Consider the following 16,581-nt stretch of genomic DNA (forward strand, 5'->3'; position numbering starts at 1 on the left):
ATGATTTTTTATTTTTTTATTATGCATTTAATTTTATTTTATTTAAATGACGAAGAATATGAAAGGAAAGAAACACAATTTTTTGCTTAATACTTCTAGTATTTCCATTTGAATTATATATGTGGAAAATTAACTTGTCGCTGTCGTAATTTTATACTTTATCGAGTGCTTACAAAAAAAATTAAAGAGAAAAATGGAAAAACATTGATCAAATTGGCTGTAAGGAAATTATGTAAATTTTATTTCTTCTCATTACAAGATAATTTCATTAGACAATGATTATTAGTTTGATATAACAACAACAAAACGTGTAGAGTCATTGAAGAGATTGATAAGAAGTTAAAACACATTTTTTTTAATAATGTAATTGTCGGTTAATAATTATTGCATGCAAAAAAAGTGATGTTTAATTAACATTATTGCAACTTTTAATATGAATAGTCCGATCTTAATAATAAAAATGATTTAAAAGAGCACATAATACATGAACAGCACAAATAGTAATCATTTATCGTATCTGCTCACATATAATTTATATGATTGTATAACTACATTTTATGTATATCTACATATGACATGAAAATTATTTAATATACCGGCTTTTTTTTCTTCTTTCATACGTCTGTTTTCTATATGACTTGTCTGCATCCATCTGTCTATCTTTGGGTCATGTACAAATGAGGTTCATTGAAAGTTTTTTTTTTGGGAATTCCCTTAAGTCAACTCATTTTTGAGATGATGTTTTTGATTTTTTGGTGGGAGTCTTTTTTGACACCTAACAAGTCATACCGAATCGCAGGGATTTAGCTCTGCGATATTCTCCATTGTGTGTTTAATACGAACATTTAAGGAGCTTTTGGGATTTTTATTTCTAAAAACCCTAAAAAATTGCAGAAATTCTTCCAAAAAGTTTAATGGGTTTGGTCTATTTCTCCCGAAATACTCCGCTGTCATACCAAACCTCTTTTCATCTGTTCCCTCAGACACCACCGACATCACTACCAAACAACCCCAAATTGTAGACATTTTAAATCGAAGAAATTCTTCATACATATTTTTTGATTTATCAAATCCAATGATTAATTGACTTACAACAACAATAACATTGTTATGCATCATCTCATCATTATTCAGTAAATGAAAAGACTTTTTTCAAGACGTCATGAGCGCACACATGTTTGATTACATTACAATTTTTTCAAAACTCATGCTCGTAATTGACGATTGTTTGTAATATTAAGTACATTATGAAAAATTATTTAACGATTTTGATCAGTTTTTGTAGAGCTTTCAACAGTTGTTTTTTTATAGCTGTGCATATTTTTTTTTTTGAAAAATAATGTTTCAAAATCTAAACTAAATTGAGTCATTTAGCGCGCAATATTTAAAAAAATCCATACCCATGTGGGGGTAAGGCTGTTTTCGCTAATTTTATTACTAAGACACCATTAAGGCATGAGAGAAGAAAGATCAAAGAATTATGTAATTTTGATGATGGTAAATTACGTATTTTCTTCTTCATTTCATCTACACGCACTACAATGGTTAATTAATGCTGCAAAGCTTAGCATTTGCAATAGTGAAGAAATGAACATTTTTCATTTAATTTAAATATTTTGTTTTTATCTTACATCATTTGCTTACCTTTTTTATTGTGAGTGCTGTAAAAAAAACATTCCAGAGAAGTAAAAATAACTCAAAAAAAATATAAATTATATCGGGTCATTTATGAGATAATAATTTGCAATAATCCAATCCAAAAGATATCCTTCGCTTCATTTACATTCATTTAAATCTTTTGAATTTCATTTCTCACATAATCATAAAAAATCTCCGCATGGCATTGACAATTAATGTCGATATTTTTTTGTTCATAAAAGAGCGTCAGTGTCAATTTCATAAAAACAAGACTGCCTCATATTAAATCGACAGAAAAGTGCAAAAATCTTTTATTATTATTTTTTGTGACTCAATCAAATTGGAAAAAGAAAGTTTTTTTGCTTTTAATATTGAATTCAATTCATGCTGCAATGATCCAGCATAAAATTTTTTTTAACGAGTAGCTACTTATTTATTTACTTATGATACTTTATTCAATAGATACAGAGAATCCCATTGTTGTTAAATTCCGGAACTTTATACTTTTTTTTTCACTCGATTCATTAATAATGAGGAACAGACGGTCGGGCGGTGAGAAGCACAGTGAAATGTGATGAGTCTCAATCTCCGCTTCCGAATTATTTTACATCTTCTTCTTCTTACGGGAAAAAGAAATATTTATGACTAAGTTGTTGAAAAGTTTGGTTAGGTAAATTAAATTTTTTATTAGATGGTTGAATGAAGCGCAGTGTTTTGTGGCTTGAATGTTTAGTTTGAACACTGGTACTGAAATCTTAATACGGTTTATCATTGACTGCAAAAGAACTGCAATGAGAAGATTTTGCGCTGTATTTGACGAAGTTAGGTAATCAAGACTTGTTTATGGCTTGGTCGCCAGCGGTGTTATTAGTGATAACAGCGAGCATCATGTGAAGATAGACACTTGGCATTTGGTCCACCAACAAATCAGATCAAAAGCTTCCCCATATCCCTATTATGCGCTGCATATCTGAGCTTACGATAAATTGCATAAAAGTTAAGTTTCGCCCGGATAGACAAGAAGCATGCTAAATTATATTGATTGAGTATATTCATGAGGACGCTCAATAAAGTGAGCATGCTTATTGTCTGTTGGGGTCCTTTAAGAGGACAAGCACTTCCAACCACTCTGAATAGTCGCAACATCCAAAAACATTGCAATAATCTGACTAAAACTACTTCGTATTCGCACATCACCTCACCGTCCAAAATGAACACTTTCAAGCTTCACTTCACACAGCAAACCAAAATTTGAGCATACCAAAATCAGATATTGTATTCATTCACAAGGCAGGAAATTGAGAAAATCTAATAAGCGAGTTAGGCGAGAGAGTTACTTGTTGATTAAAGTTATTTTCATCTGAATTTTTATTTTCTTCATTTTATGCCTCAAATTGACATCCACAGTAGCACGATGAAATGAAATAAATTGATCAATTTTCGCGTAACTGTCAATTTACCATGCGTCATCTGTCACATAAAAGGAGATGGAAAGAAAATGAAATAAAATTGTAATTGACCGAGAGATATCAATTGTATATATGTGAAAAGATACAGATAGTAACCAATTTAATATTGAGAAATGAAATTGGATTAATTAATTTTAATTGAATATAGCAGTTCCTTCTTTTATATGTTCTCTCTCTTATTTATTTATTTGTAATTGAATTATGTCGAAGAGATAAATTTTAAATGACTTACTGACTCTTTTTCCGATACTATGTTTATTTAATGAAATATCAGCAGTTGCTGTAAACTTCTCTTAAATTCATTATTTTTTGCTTTATACTTACTTTGTATCTTTTTCTCATTTAAATTGATATGTGAATTGTTATGTGAAACATAAAAGGGTGAAAGTTACACAATCAGCAAGTCAACAAGTCAGAAATGCAATCGCAATTTTATATATTTTTATAAGGCTCTTATTTTTTTGACAAATACATAAATATGCAGACAGTGACAGACTTTTTTACGTGCATCTTTAGCTGGGATAATTGAAATGGGGTTGTGGAGCTGTTTGTGTCTAGTTAGGCTTTGTGACACGCAATTTTCGAGGAATTTGATTTCAAAATGAATTATTGCTTGAAAATTTTAAATTTTTGTCATTTAAAAGACTATTATGCTTACTTTGTTGGCTGTACAGATCAATTGTGATCCATGACCACCCTCAGATGTCGTCTAAAACTAATCCTATCGTTCGCTACCCCTTGTCAACTTCCAATACCAAATGCAATATTGTCTATGTCAACAGCTTCTTTCTATGAGTTCTTTGTACATCCTCGTGACGGAAATTTTAATTTTAGAGTGATTTTGGGCAATATTTTAAAACTTTTCAAAATTTTCAACAATCTATTGCCATAAACTCAAAAGAGCGCTCTCAACATTCACTCTCCAAAAGCCATCCTACTTGCAACCTTCCATTCCTTAAAACATTCAACTCTACATGAAAAAAATGTCTCGCTGATGCACTTTTCTGATTCTCGTCTGCATCAGCTCTTTTTATTTTGTCATGATTTAATTTAATATATTTTATTTTTGGTAATTTCCTTTGTGTGGTTCATGAAAGAATTTACAGAACATAAAGACATATGTTATTAAGTAAGCAAGGGTATGAAATTGAAAGTGAAGTGAGTAAGAAATGCGATACCTATTTTTATATTTTTATATCAAAGATTTAATTAGTGAATTAACATTGCTATTCCATTTCTGTACACTTTACAAATACATTAAACATACAGAGTAAGTGAAGAAAAGAAACGGTAACCAAACATAAGTCACATGAAATAAAAATTCCTTCATGGCGTAAATGAGTTACATAAAAGGAAAAGTTGAAATTCTTGAGACGCGATGAAAGAAAAAATTAAAAAAATTCGTTGTGGGAAGATTTTTGTGCTTTTTTGTCATTATATTTTCTCTCGTCTGTTTAATTAATTAATCTCATTTCTTGTGGCCATTAAGACCGAGGACCAGCATATTTGGCAAGCGATACAAGTATGTATTTTTAGGATCTTATGTAAATTTTTTGTTCATTTAATTCACTCAAGTGATTAATTGGATCTCATTAGTTTCAATTAAAGCATGAATGCATCCACTGACACATTTCTTCTTATTTAATATAATTTTTTTAATGTTACTTTCCGCGCAAACTTTTGCAATTTAATTATCTGTATATTATCCACGTTTATGATGAACTGGTTTCAATTTAATTAATAATTCTAACTATATATACCCAATATGCAATTATTTATTTATTAATTTTTTACTCTCCACCTCTCATATTTTTCCATCTTTTAATGCTTCTGCTTTATTAGTTCGTGCATGCATGACTCTCAAGCTCATTGCAATATAGATTATTATTTTTTTGCTCTAATTTATTATTAGATGTCGATTATTATCGCACTAAACACACATGAATGTTTCCTTTCAATGATTTTTATGGCCTTTTTCGTTTGGTGCTGTTGCTTATTGCTAGCAAATAACATTTAAAATAATTACAGCAATTCTTCAACTAACTTACCAGCAGCCATTCCATTTCATTTACAATCATCGTCATCAACAACGTTTGTTATCCATTTATGAAAATCTCTTTATTTTAAATGAAATAAAAGCATGTTATGATCCCATAAAAAAAATAAAAATTGTTATGCAAACTAGGTGAATTGAAGAGAGAGAATAGCTTGTAAAAAGATCAATAGGCGCAATTGAAAGCACATTTTTTCTGCAATAAATAAGAGATTCGGGGTATTTAATTTGGTTTAAATTTAAAGTTCATCTAGCTATGGTCAAAAAAGATTCGAAATTTTAAATATTTATCCGCCATTTTGTTTTTTACTCCACTTCAAAAAGTTTTTCTCGATTTATTTAAGATTCTTAACTATAAAATTGATTCTTTTTGTAGAATCTTCAATAAAAAAGTGGCAAGCATCTTTAGTAATAATTTTTAAGCCTCAAATAGACAAAATCGAAAAAATGAGCTAAAAATGAATAACTCTTACAATGCAATGTTAGTTAGTCAATGAGATAGGCATAGAGACCAAATGAAAAAAGATAGAGAAAGAAAATTATTGGAAACAAGTCAAAGATATAAAAGAAATGAGAAAAGGAAGGAAAAAAAGTAACATGTGCATAGAAAATAAATTTTGATAAAGATACATATTCGTAAAAAAATTAGTTCCATATATCTAAATATCCACTAATGGTAACTTTTACTTAACTTTTTTTTTGTAAACAATTTTTCTTCTTGTTAATTCTCAGCTTGATATCTTCAGTTTGTGTAAATTATGTAACTACACGCAATTGGCATTAAAATTAAGCTTAACAATTAATCGAACTTTAATGAAGTGCATGAAAAATAATTTTATCCGCCAACAATATTTTGCACTAAAAATATATGAGCAGGTACAACGTTTAGTCCAATCATGAACGCCTCGAATCGATTAATGAATTGTGACCAATTTTACTTGACTTTCATTACTTATAAATGTTTACTCTGCGTGTGATCTGCAAAAAAGTTATGAGCTTTCTTCCATTTATAAATATTGTTATATTGAACATGCAATGGACATATATACAATCTTTTATGAATGTCACATGACATACTGAAACACATAAACAAATGAAGCAAAAAAAATGTTATTAAATAAGAAAGATGAAGGTTGAACTGTATGGCAACAATGTAGGATGTTAATATGAGCATGCAATGCAAATTTCAGTAATAAAAAGGAACTGGAACTTCCTTCATGCTTCCACGCAAATGCTTGTTTTTGCTTCTTTCTTCCTTCATATTTAATTACTGTACTGCTGCTGCTGTGTTTCCTTTCCCTTTTTTTGCTTTAATCTAGTTGATCATGTTATGTGTCCGAGAAATTTCCTTTTGTCTCGGTGATATGAATATCAAGTCAGATATGGTTGAGGATCAAGTTGGTTGTGTAATGTACATGTAGGAGATTTGAATAAAGACATGTGGTGTGGCAAGGATACTCATTAAAAGGTTAAACTCTTTCTAAGAGCTCAAGCTCAATTTGGAATGAACCCGAAGTTCTTTAGTGGTTTTTGACGCCATTGCCATGAACGGCTAAATGATGACTATATTTGAGATTAGTCTGTGACCTTAATTGATTTACTTCATCACACCACAGACCGGATTTGTTATGCTAAATTACTCTTAAAAATTTGCAATAAAATATATTTTTAAATGCACTTGTTTTAGGTAATTTAAATGCAGATTATCTAGCTCATGCTGAGCGCCAAAATTACCACACTTCTTTTTTTCGTCATAAAAAATAGCAATTATGAATTCCTGTGCACGACTTTGTGTCATAATTACTGAAAAAAAAATCATTTTCCCACTGCTTCCATACGTTTATGGCTGAAAGTATTTTATTATGCCTTAATGCAGTCAACAGTTCATTTTCAATGCTAAAGGGAAAGAACATTGAACAGTATAATAGAGATAGTGCTTATGATTTATATTAATAGTTACCGGCATTGTTGCTTTGCTGTCAACATAAAGGTCTTTTTAATTATTTTGACGAATTGAATTTCGAAAATATTTTTTTTACGTACTTTTTTCAATTACACTTAGCATTGAACGCCATATTTGTAGTATTTACGTGATTCTTTTGTTGTTTATGCTTCACTTCTATTTTTTAATTTTTTGCATTTTTTAGCAATTTTAGTTGATTTATTTCTATATTAATTTTACAGTTTAAATGTCGATGAAAAATTTTTCATTAATTATTTTGAATAAATTAATTTCCTTTACAGGCAAGGTTTTGGATGCAAGTTGTTGATGAACTCCGGAGAGGTGTGAGACTGAAGAAAATCAATTTTCTTCATCCGCCTACAGAATATGCACTAACTCCGTATGAGATATTGATGGAAGACATAAGATCGAGGTGAGAATCAATATTTTTATTATTTTTTGTACATTTATTTTTATTATGCAGTCATGTCATCATGAACAATCGTAATCATACCTGTATAAAAGTAAATCTCTGAGAATGAAACCTTTATGCTGTTTATGTGTATGATGTAATTGCTAAATGAAACATGCACTTACAAATGTTGTACCACAATGTGAAATACACAAAAGTGTGAATTTTATATATTTTTTTTTCCATTTTCATTTCCTTTAATTTTCATTCGCTGCTCATTTACTTACTTACTAACTTACTTATTTACATGACAACATGAATGACACTTTAATGATTATGATTAACACATGTCTCACTTATTGCAAATTATCTTTTTACAATTTTATACAATTTTTTTTTCTCTTTCTTTTTCTGTTTCTCTAGGAAATATCAATTGAGGAAAGTGATGGTGAATGGCGACATTCCACCGAAAGTGAAGAAAGATGCACATGCTGTCATTTTAGAATTCATAAGATCTCGTCCACCACTTAGAAAAGTAAGTTAATAGATGTTTTTTGATGTATACAACAATTATGTTATGTTTTCAAGCTGTCTATTGTCTGAAAGTCTGTCAAATTTGTGTTTCTCGTGACACACAACAAAGATTTTGACTCCCCCAAAAAAATGTCTTATCTAAAAAGTCCAAATATAGACAGTCATACGTGATTTTTGCACGTTGCAGTCAAACAACTCAAAATCACTTTTATTCATCATGCACTAACCAGATAAATTTTTGATGTCAAACAAAAAAAATAACATAAAGACAAGTTGACGGACAATAGATTGAATTGAAACAAGGTAGCATGTGATATTTTCGTCACAATACAGTGATTGTTGTGTACATTGCGTCTCTTTCTCTTATCGATCAATTTACTAAGAAAAATAAAAAAAAAATATGTTTATATCAATTATTAGGCAACAGATAGGAAACTAGCACCATTAAAACGCAATCCATCACCTCGCGAGCAACTACTCGACTCAATACGAAAAGGAAGAGTTTTAAGACCTATCGCAGCTGGACTAAAGAATAGATGTGAGTACATATGTTGTTTACTAATTATAGAAGGGATTATAAAACATGTCAATCTGATTAATTGATTAATTAATTCATGAGTTACATAAATAGAAAGAAATATGAAAGATATGCACGCGTATGATACATAAAAAACGTGATTAGATGGGAAAAAATGTATGAAATACCGCAAGCTATAAATAGAAATGCGACATGGAAAGTGTTGCAGCTTAATTGATCTCATATTATGCACTTACTAGATAAATTTACATTTTATGGTCGTTTTTCTTTAGTTAATAACGCCGCAAAAAAATTAGTTTTCCTCTTCTCACTTCTATTTTCATCTCAATCTCATATTTACTGGATTCTGTCTATGGTAACGATATTTATGAATGAGCAAAAATTATTGCAATTTAAATAAGAAATAATCAATTCATGGTAATATGAAAAATGAGCTTCAAACATGTTTCCGAGAGTCTTGTTTTAATAATCTTTTCATACTCGCTCAATTTTTATGGCATCAATTTCATTGGCAATGACAGAGATTGATCTGCATAATTGAAATCTTTAAGTGCAAGCTACGGAGTGCATTACCACAATTCATGAGAATAAATGGCAAGTTTATGAGTATGTTTTGATGCGAATCGGATGCGCATTTTATGTTTTATGATTCGTGAAAGTAAGAATCTTGTTGCTGCAGTTGCATGCTTTTTAGAACTCAAAAGGTCAATTTTTTCATATTTTTGCACAATTTGGATGTCAAGTTGTAGCCTTCTGGGCCTAGCTATTTAGAAAATAACAGTTTAGACAACAAATGTGTCCTTTTGACTCATAAAGGAACTTGATACTTCCATAGACTATGGACCATAGTATTGCTTTTTGTATTGGGAATTGACTAGCACTAGCCAGCAATAGAATCAGTTTCAGGTGACATCTAAAAACAGCCATGAATCACAATTCATCTGTACAACCAGCGAAACAAAACAAGCAAACATTCGATTCCTCCGTGTCTGCAAATGCAGTCATTACGAGCTACAGACAAATCAGCCATCAATACCTCCTTTCAAACCAAACCTCGTAATATGCTGCTACAAAATTACGATAAATGATTTATGAATTGCATTTAGTTAGCTCATATTGCATTCATATTTATCCTTTACTCACGCTTTTCAGTTTAAACTTATCTTAGTTCCTTCCTTTCAATTTTTATTATTTTTTTATTTTTAAAGTTTTACTTTTTTATGCACTTTAATGTTGCACATTTGTCATATCTTCTAAGAAATACGCTTGTGCTTTTCCACATAATGAAAGTAAAAACGTTATGTTGCACTTTCGATTTCTAAAAAAAAGCAATCCATTCAACTCAAATGTTTGTCCGCTTACCTAGCACCATCACCAAAGCTGGCTAATAGATACGTATAAGAGAGAGACGAAGGGGATTATAGAAGCACGCGATTATGATAAATGAGATGAATTGATTACTTTTTGGTTGAACTTGAATATTTTCTCTCCATCTCTATCTGCTCATGTTATTTTGCTATGCTTAATGCTGCCGGCATTTCTTAATAAATAGATGAAGATCATTGAAACGAAAGCAACGTGAACGTTCAAAATGAATAAATTGTGCGAATGAACATTTTCCTTCAATCAATGCTTGCCTCGCGCATACGATTCGTGAGGCATTTTAATGTGATTTTATATGCATAAATTAAATTAAATGAAAAAAGAAAAAAAAATATGTCTCAAAAATTGAATTAAAAAACAATTTCTTTTATTGTTGCATTGGGTACGACTTGTTGGGACAGATGGCCAATGAAGGCTATAAAAATTTTGTCATGCTGTGTTTCCTTCGCATAAACAAATTCGGCAGAAAATTGTTATTTAGTGGATCTATCGAATGAAATTTATTATGCTTCTTTTTCCTACATTAAATGCTGTTTTACAGCAGGGTTGGGGCTGGTTGAGGAGTTAAGAATGAATCATTAATTACAATTATGCAGATTAAGAGCTTTAACAGTTGGAAATGCCTCAGAAGTAATGAAAATTGCTGTTAGAGCTTTTGGGACATTTCCTCCCCAACTCTCGTTGTGTCTCACAAAATCTACATTGACAATTCCTCACCCATCCCCAACTCTGCATGCTATACTGCAAAAAAATATATGAAAATGACTGAGAATTTCACGAATCATGCTGTGTGTGCGGTCAGTTCGCATTAAAATTTAAATGAGATTATCATGAGGAACGAGAGTATTCAATATGCCAAAAATAAAAAAAAAAAGATTTAATTTACGAAAAAAAAAGAAAAATAAAAATAAAAACTTTCGATTTCTATTTTTCTTTATTTCGTATCTCATCTCTTAACTTACAGTTCAACATATTTAAATATGTCAGACCATAAATTAATAATCTTCGAGCAGAAAGGTATTCATTAATTCGAACGAACTTGATGACGACTTTTTTTTATATTTTTTTGATGAAGGCGTAAAAGTTAATTAAATTTCATCCATTTATGAGTCCGCATCATATAAATTAAAATTATATTTTATTTTTTCGATTCTCAAGCGTGTTAATTTCACTAAATTGTATTGTGGCTTTATTTTTGGTTGTGTGTCTGACGTACATGCATATGTTGCTGAATTTATGATTTCATGTTACACATTTTCGTGTTTTCTTATTTTCAAAATTCTTTCCTTTTCTTCACTTTTCATTTCTTTTATTTCTGATGACTTTCATATATGGTGTACCCATATGACCAGACTTTCATCATCGTCATTTCCATAATAAGAAAAGAAAGATTTTTTTTTTCTTATCCATCAACTTAAGATTTATACATATATGTGAATGAGTTTCGTAAGATTCACTTGACTTGCAGATTATTTGTCAAAAATGAAAAATAAGAATCACGATATTGTAAATGAAGAAATTGTCACAAGTACACGCATTTGACCCATATCTAGACAACATTTTTTGATTGATTATTATCAATGATGTGGTATACATCTTGAAATGAAATCGAAAGGTGCGCGCTATATCGAGTGAAAAAAAAAAGCAATTATCCTTCATTATGTGACTAGCGCTATTTCAAACACTTTACATGTCCGTCTACTCGCATTCGTCTTCAGCGACTGTGATTTAAAAATCTTAAGATCATGATGATGATGATGAATGTCAGGTTGAAAGGAGAAAAATAAAAAAAAAAATATGCGAATGACGAAAAAGCAAAGTTAATGTGAGGGAAAGTGAGAATAGCACGTTCACATAAAAAAAATGAATGAAGGAATGACCAAGAAACAAGTTAATTAACATTCAGCGACAGATATGAAGAAAAAGAAAGATATAAAAAAATTGGGATGTAATTTATGGTCATTTAGTCACTTTAAAGAGCCATTTTCATTCTTTTTTATAAATCATGATCTAGCAATCAGGAAATCACTGAAAATACTCACGGTAACCCATTGGGAATCACTTAAATTATGAATAAGATAAAAAATATATATGAATAAGAAGAAAAGATAAATAGAGAAAAATGATTAGAGCTCTTATGTCTCATTTTATTGTTGGTATCATGCTGATGTATGTCTATCGGGGTACAAGAAAGTCTAATGTACCTTGTGGTCTTGTATGGGAATGTAAATATTACTTTATTACAATGAGGAATTCGTAAATTATTAAAACTTATGGTCATCTTTTCAATGGAATTGCTTGTGGTTTTTTAGATGAAGTTATTTGAGATGTCAGGATGGCTGGATGTCTGCTTTGTTTCTGATTCAAAAAGAATTATTAAAGATTTAATAATATAATTCTTAAATAGATATAAAACTCACTCAGAAACTCAATTGACCGAAAAATTCCTAAATATTCTATTCCTTTGTTCATATATCATACATAACTATGCTTCCCAGTAGGTCTATGTAATCGATATGCCTAATTTCTGTTTAACAGAGTTTAACATATTTTAAATGGAAGCATACTTAAGTTACTTGTTCTATGTCCTCTCATGTGTCAAATGGTATATGACACCAACCTGTTTCAATCATATTGACGAAGGCCTGTAAATTTTGTAATATATTGACAGGTATACGTCTAGAATGTATGAAAGAATTATCAATTCTCACAAAGTAAAGTATGCTCAGTTATGGATATTGATTAAAATTCATTTGCAAGCTCATTGCTTGTTAGGGAATATTCATAATTACTAACTTCGTTGGCCGCAGAAATCATTTGCGATCCTTTACTTATCTCAGTTGGCGTTTAAAACTGGCTCTATAATTGGCCGATCTTTGCCGATTACCAACACCAAATGCGTCACTGCCTCTATCGACAGCTTCATATCCTGCTTCATATTCATAAGAATTCTCAAATTTTCATGATATATTCTGCCTAAATTTCAGACCTTAAATATACCTTAGCCATTTGGGCAGAAGTCATGGTTTTTTCTTAAATAATTGAATTTATAATAAATTCATTTTAAAAATTCAGATCATCTACAATCAAACTTGGATCTCAATACCTTTAATTTGAGCACGTTTCTGCTAATAAATACGTTTCAATCGTCTAATACCTCCAAAAATTCCATACTTTTTAAACATATCTTTCGGTTAATGTAATTAAATTCATACACAAAAATAAATATATTCCTTCCCGTTTGGTAAAGCCTAACAATATTCATTTGCAAAACGAGCAAAAATTTCTTTTACTCTCATCATACCGTTTCATAATTTTGGAAAAAGCGAAATTTATCTATTTATTTTCTATACGCATTTGAGAGAAGAAAAAAAAATTGTATAAAGAAATCTTTTCTTCTTTAAATTGATTATCAATGGCTTCATCTCATCACATATGGCTCTCGAAGATGAAATTTTTTATTTATTTTGTTTGTTTTCTGCATTTTTTTCTACACACATCTTCCTCGCCATACGTGTATTTATATTATGAATGAATTAAGATGAATGAGTTGAAATTTCTCGATATGATTTGAAAAAAAATAATATTTTTTTTATTATTATCCGATTTTATATCAATAAAAACGATGATATTTTAAAATACTTGATGGCATAAAAGAAATGGCCAATTGATCTTATAATGCATCACTTATGCTTGAACTAAGCATCTTAACTTTTCCTTTCATTCCTACTAGCCACATCTGAATTTTTTTTTAAAAATCTTTTCACTTTCTATTAAATTTTAAAATGAATTCTTTTCTTTTAATTTATCTTTATGATTTCATCTGTTTCGCTGACTGTGTACAATTATACATTTCTTATAAGCGTATCACCTTTATTTTATTTTATTATTATTTAAGAAAGCCAAAAATGTAAGTTTAAAGTTTAAAAAAAATATAAATGAATTTCTAAAGGCAACAATGTAGACTTAATTGAACGGCGCTATTTTTATTGTACATGGCTGGCTATTCCGCAGTTGGAATCGCCACATACCATAGCATGGGAAATGCCTATTGCAAATTATTAAAATAAGCAAAGGTAAAAAAAAGAAGAAAAATTTCTCACATCTTTAAGCGAATTTTGCAGTTGGAAAGTGTGCATAAAGTTTTATTTTATGGGTCATGAACGAACAGGTTCTTAAAAAGGGCATTTTATGCTACATACTTCATCATCATAACACATTAAAATCTATATTTTATGCTTCCTCATTGTTATTGTCGATCGTTAAATATATTTTTTTCGAACCATCATCATCATCCATGCGGTGATTCCAATGATGAGCATGTGACACCATTGAAAATTTATGTTAATTTCATACCAATTCTCGACCGTCAACACGTGGTTGTGCCCTTTAAAAAAATATATAAATATATATTTATCCAATCAACATTCCATCGAGAGATGACTTTAAGTGAATAAAAAGGAGTGAGAGACAGAGGAGAAGAGAAGAAAATATTGCAAAATATAATATCAATCTGAGATCATGTTATGATACCTATAAATATTTCGTTTTATGTGAAGTGCATTATGTTGTAGGGTTTTTTTTTTGGGTATTTTTATTTGATTTTGTTTGGGTGACATTTGGTTATGACGTCATGAGGAACTGAAAATTTGAATTCGTACAGATCAAGTTTGATCCATGGCCCTCTCAGTCGGCACCCGAAGCTGGCTCTATCACTGGCTACCGCTAGCCAATTACCATTTCCAAATGTAATTGCAAAATTTGAATTCAAGAACTTATTAATGACCTATCTAACTAACGACGCATGATGTAACAACATTCACGGTGTCGTCAGGGCAATTTCGCATTTTACCGATACTATGGCAATGCACCGGTACCCTAGCAGACATGGCATGCTTTTTGAGATTGGGTGTGTGCTTTAATACCCATTATTACTTTCCTCATACTCTAGAAACCTTTAATTGAAGCAATATTCAGACGATCTGTGAGAAAATCTACAAATTAAATCTTACAACATACGTCATTTCTGAACAATCCCACATCTCTATTCGTCTGAAATGCCAATGATCTTTCTCAATTTTTCATCTTCATTTTATACCTTTTTATTTCTCCCTAATGCATATATGTCTGTTAACATTTGTCTCGATATTTATCATAATTAAATGCATAAAATTATCATTTTTAGATTCACTTTTATTTTCTATTCCAAAAAAAAACTGATTTCGATCGAAAATTCGTGGCCTTGAGGAAATCTTCTTTCACATAAATGCATTAGAAAAATTTACATTTACAACATTTTCATTCACAAACTGATCATTATGGTTATACAGATGGTGGGCAGATTATCTGTAACATTGATTTTGCGTTTTTCGGTCATTGTCACAAACACAAATGCATGCAACACCCAATGTTGCATCTCTCCATTTCCTTCTGTGTAATTCATAAAAGATTTCTTTTGCATGCTGCACCGTACACAAAAAAAAATAAATAAAAAAGTGTGTCAAACATGCAAATGTCAAAAAGTACCTCTCACCATATTTTTATCCATGAGATGCTGTTTCACATGCAACTTATTACTACTCTCAATATATGTGCTGAACATGCCTCATTGCAAAAAAATATTATATTCCTCAAAGCACTTTCCATTATCTTTATTAGATATTATTATTGCATTAAATGTGCGAACATTCTTTCATGAACTTAGCTAAGGCCCTTGCTATTGCACGGTCATGACTAAGTCTTAAGTTCCGAAAAGCGCTTTGAATTTTATTGTTTTTCATGCATTAACGTTTGTGGTTTTGCAAAAGTTTAGTTTTATTTGTTGCTGGGTGGCTTGATGAGTAATAGGCTGTAATGGGAATATTTGGACGGAAACTACAATTGGCTTCAATTCTATTAATAGAATTTTGCAAGACATTTTAAGCTTCACAACCGAAAAATTGCGTTCACATTTATTCAATTACATATTTTTTCCCACAGCATTTAGCAAAAGAATGCAACTGCATAAATGACACCAGCAATGGAATAATATTCATAATAAAAGATCGAGTCATTTCGATAAAAGACATTTCAATCGCAACATAAATTTTATGCTCATTGTTGTGAAAGAAAAGGAGAATAGAGATATGAATGTGAGAGAGAAAGAGAGATATTGACTATTATTATATTTTGGAACAAACAACCGAACATGGTCTTGTTGTTGTCTTTTTTATTTTGGTTTGTTTTATCGAATGTCTCATGTCATGAAACATGAATAAAAATATTTTTTACATATAAAATATGACTGCACCTGCATATGTTTCATATTATGCCGTTCTTTTGCTCTTTTCTTAAAAGAAAAACAATTCATATAGTAAATATTGTCGTGGGCTGAATGTCGAGATAGTGATATCGTCTATGATTAACTTGTTGAATGCTAATTAAATGCAGGCGGTGGAAATGAATAGGAAAAATGAGAGAGGAAAGAATTCTATGTCCTCGAGGTGCAATTCTGTGATTCACATTGGATAAAATAGAACTGGTATGCTCGCGAGACTGAATGAAATAAATTATAATTCAACCAATTAGCATGACGAAGTATTTAAATTCATAAATTTTATGAGTATGACTCAG

The 16,581-nt window shown here is 30.3% G+C and overlaps 1 protein-coding gene across 3 annotated transcripts in view; it reads left to right on the forward strand.

Annotated features, from left to right (window-relative positions):
• spir (spire type actin nucleation factor) overlaps positions 1-16,581 on the forward strand; it is a 79,594-nt gene that overhangs the window by 39,243 nt on the left and 23,770 nt on the right. For all 3 annotated transcript variants that reach the window (XM_070640932.1, XM_070640934.1, XM_070640933.1), the window contains exons 6-8: positions 7,405-7,535; positions 7,938-8,049; positions 8,469-8,586. In XM_070640932.1, the coding sequence (XP_070497033.1) occupies positions 7,405-7,535; positions 7,938-8,049; positions 8,469-8,586 (361 nt within the window). The remainder of the gene's footprint in view (positions 1-7,404; positions 7,536-7,937; positions 8,050-8,468; positions 8,587-16,581) is intronic.

The sequence above is a fragment of the Chironomus tepperi genome, unplaced genomic scaffold (genome assembly GCF_022539635.2).
Source record: "Chironomus tepperi strain 1889 unplaced genomic scaffold, CSIRO-AGI_Ctep_v1 contig_223, whole genome shotgun sequence".
Classification (NCBI taxonomy): Eukaryota; Metazoa; Arthropoda; class Insecta; order Diptera; family Chironomidae; genus Chironomus; species Chironomus tepperi.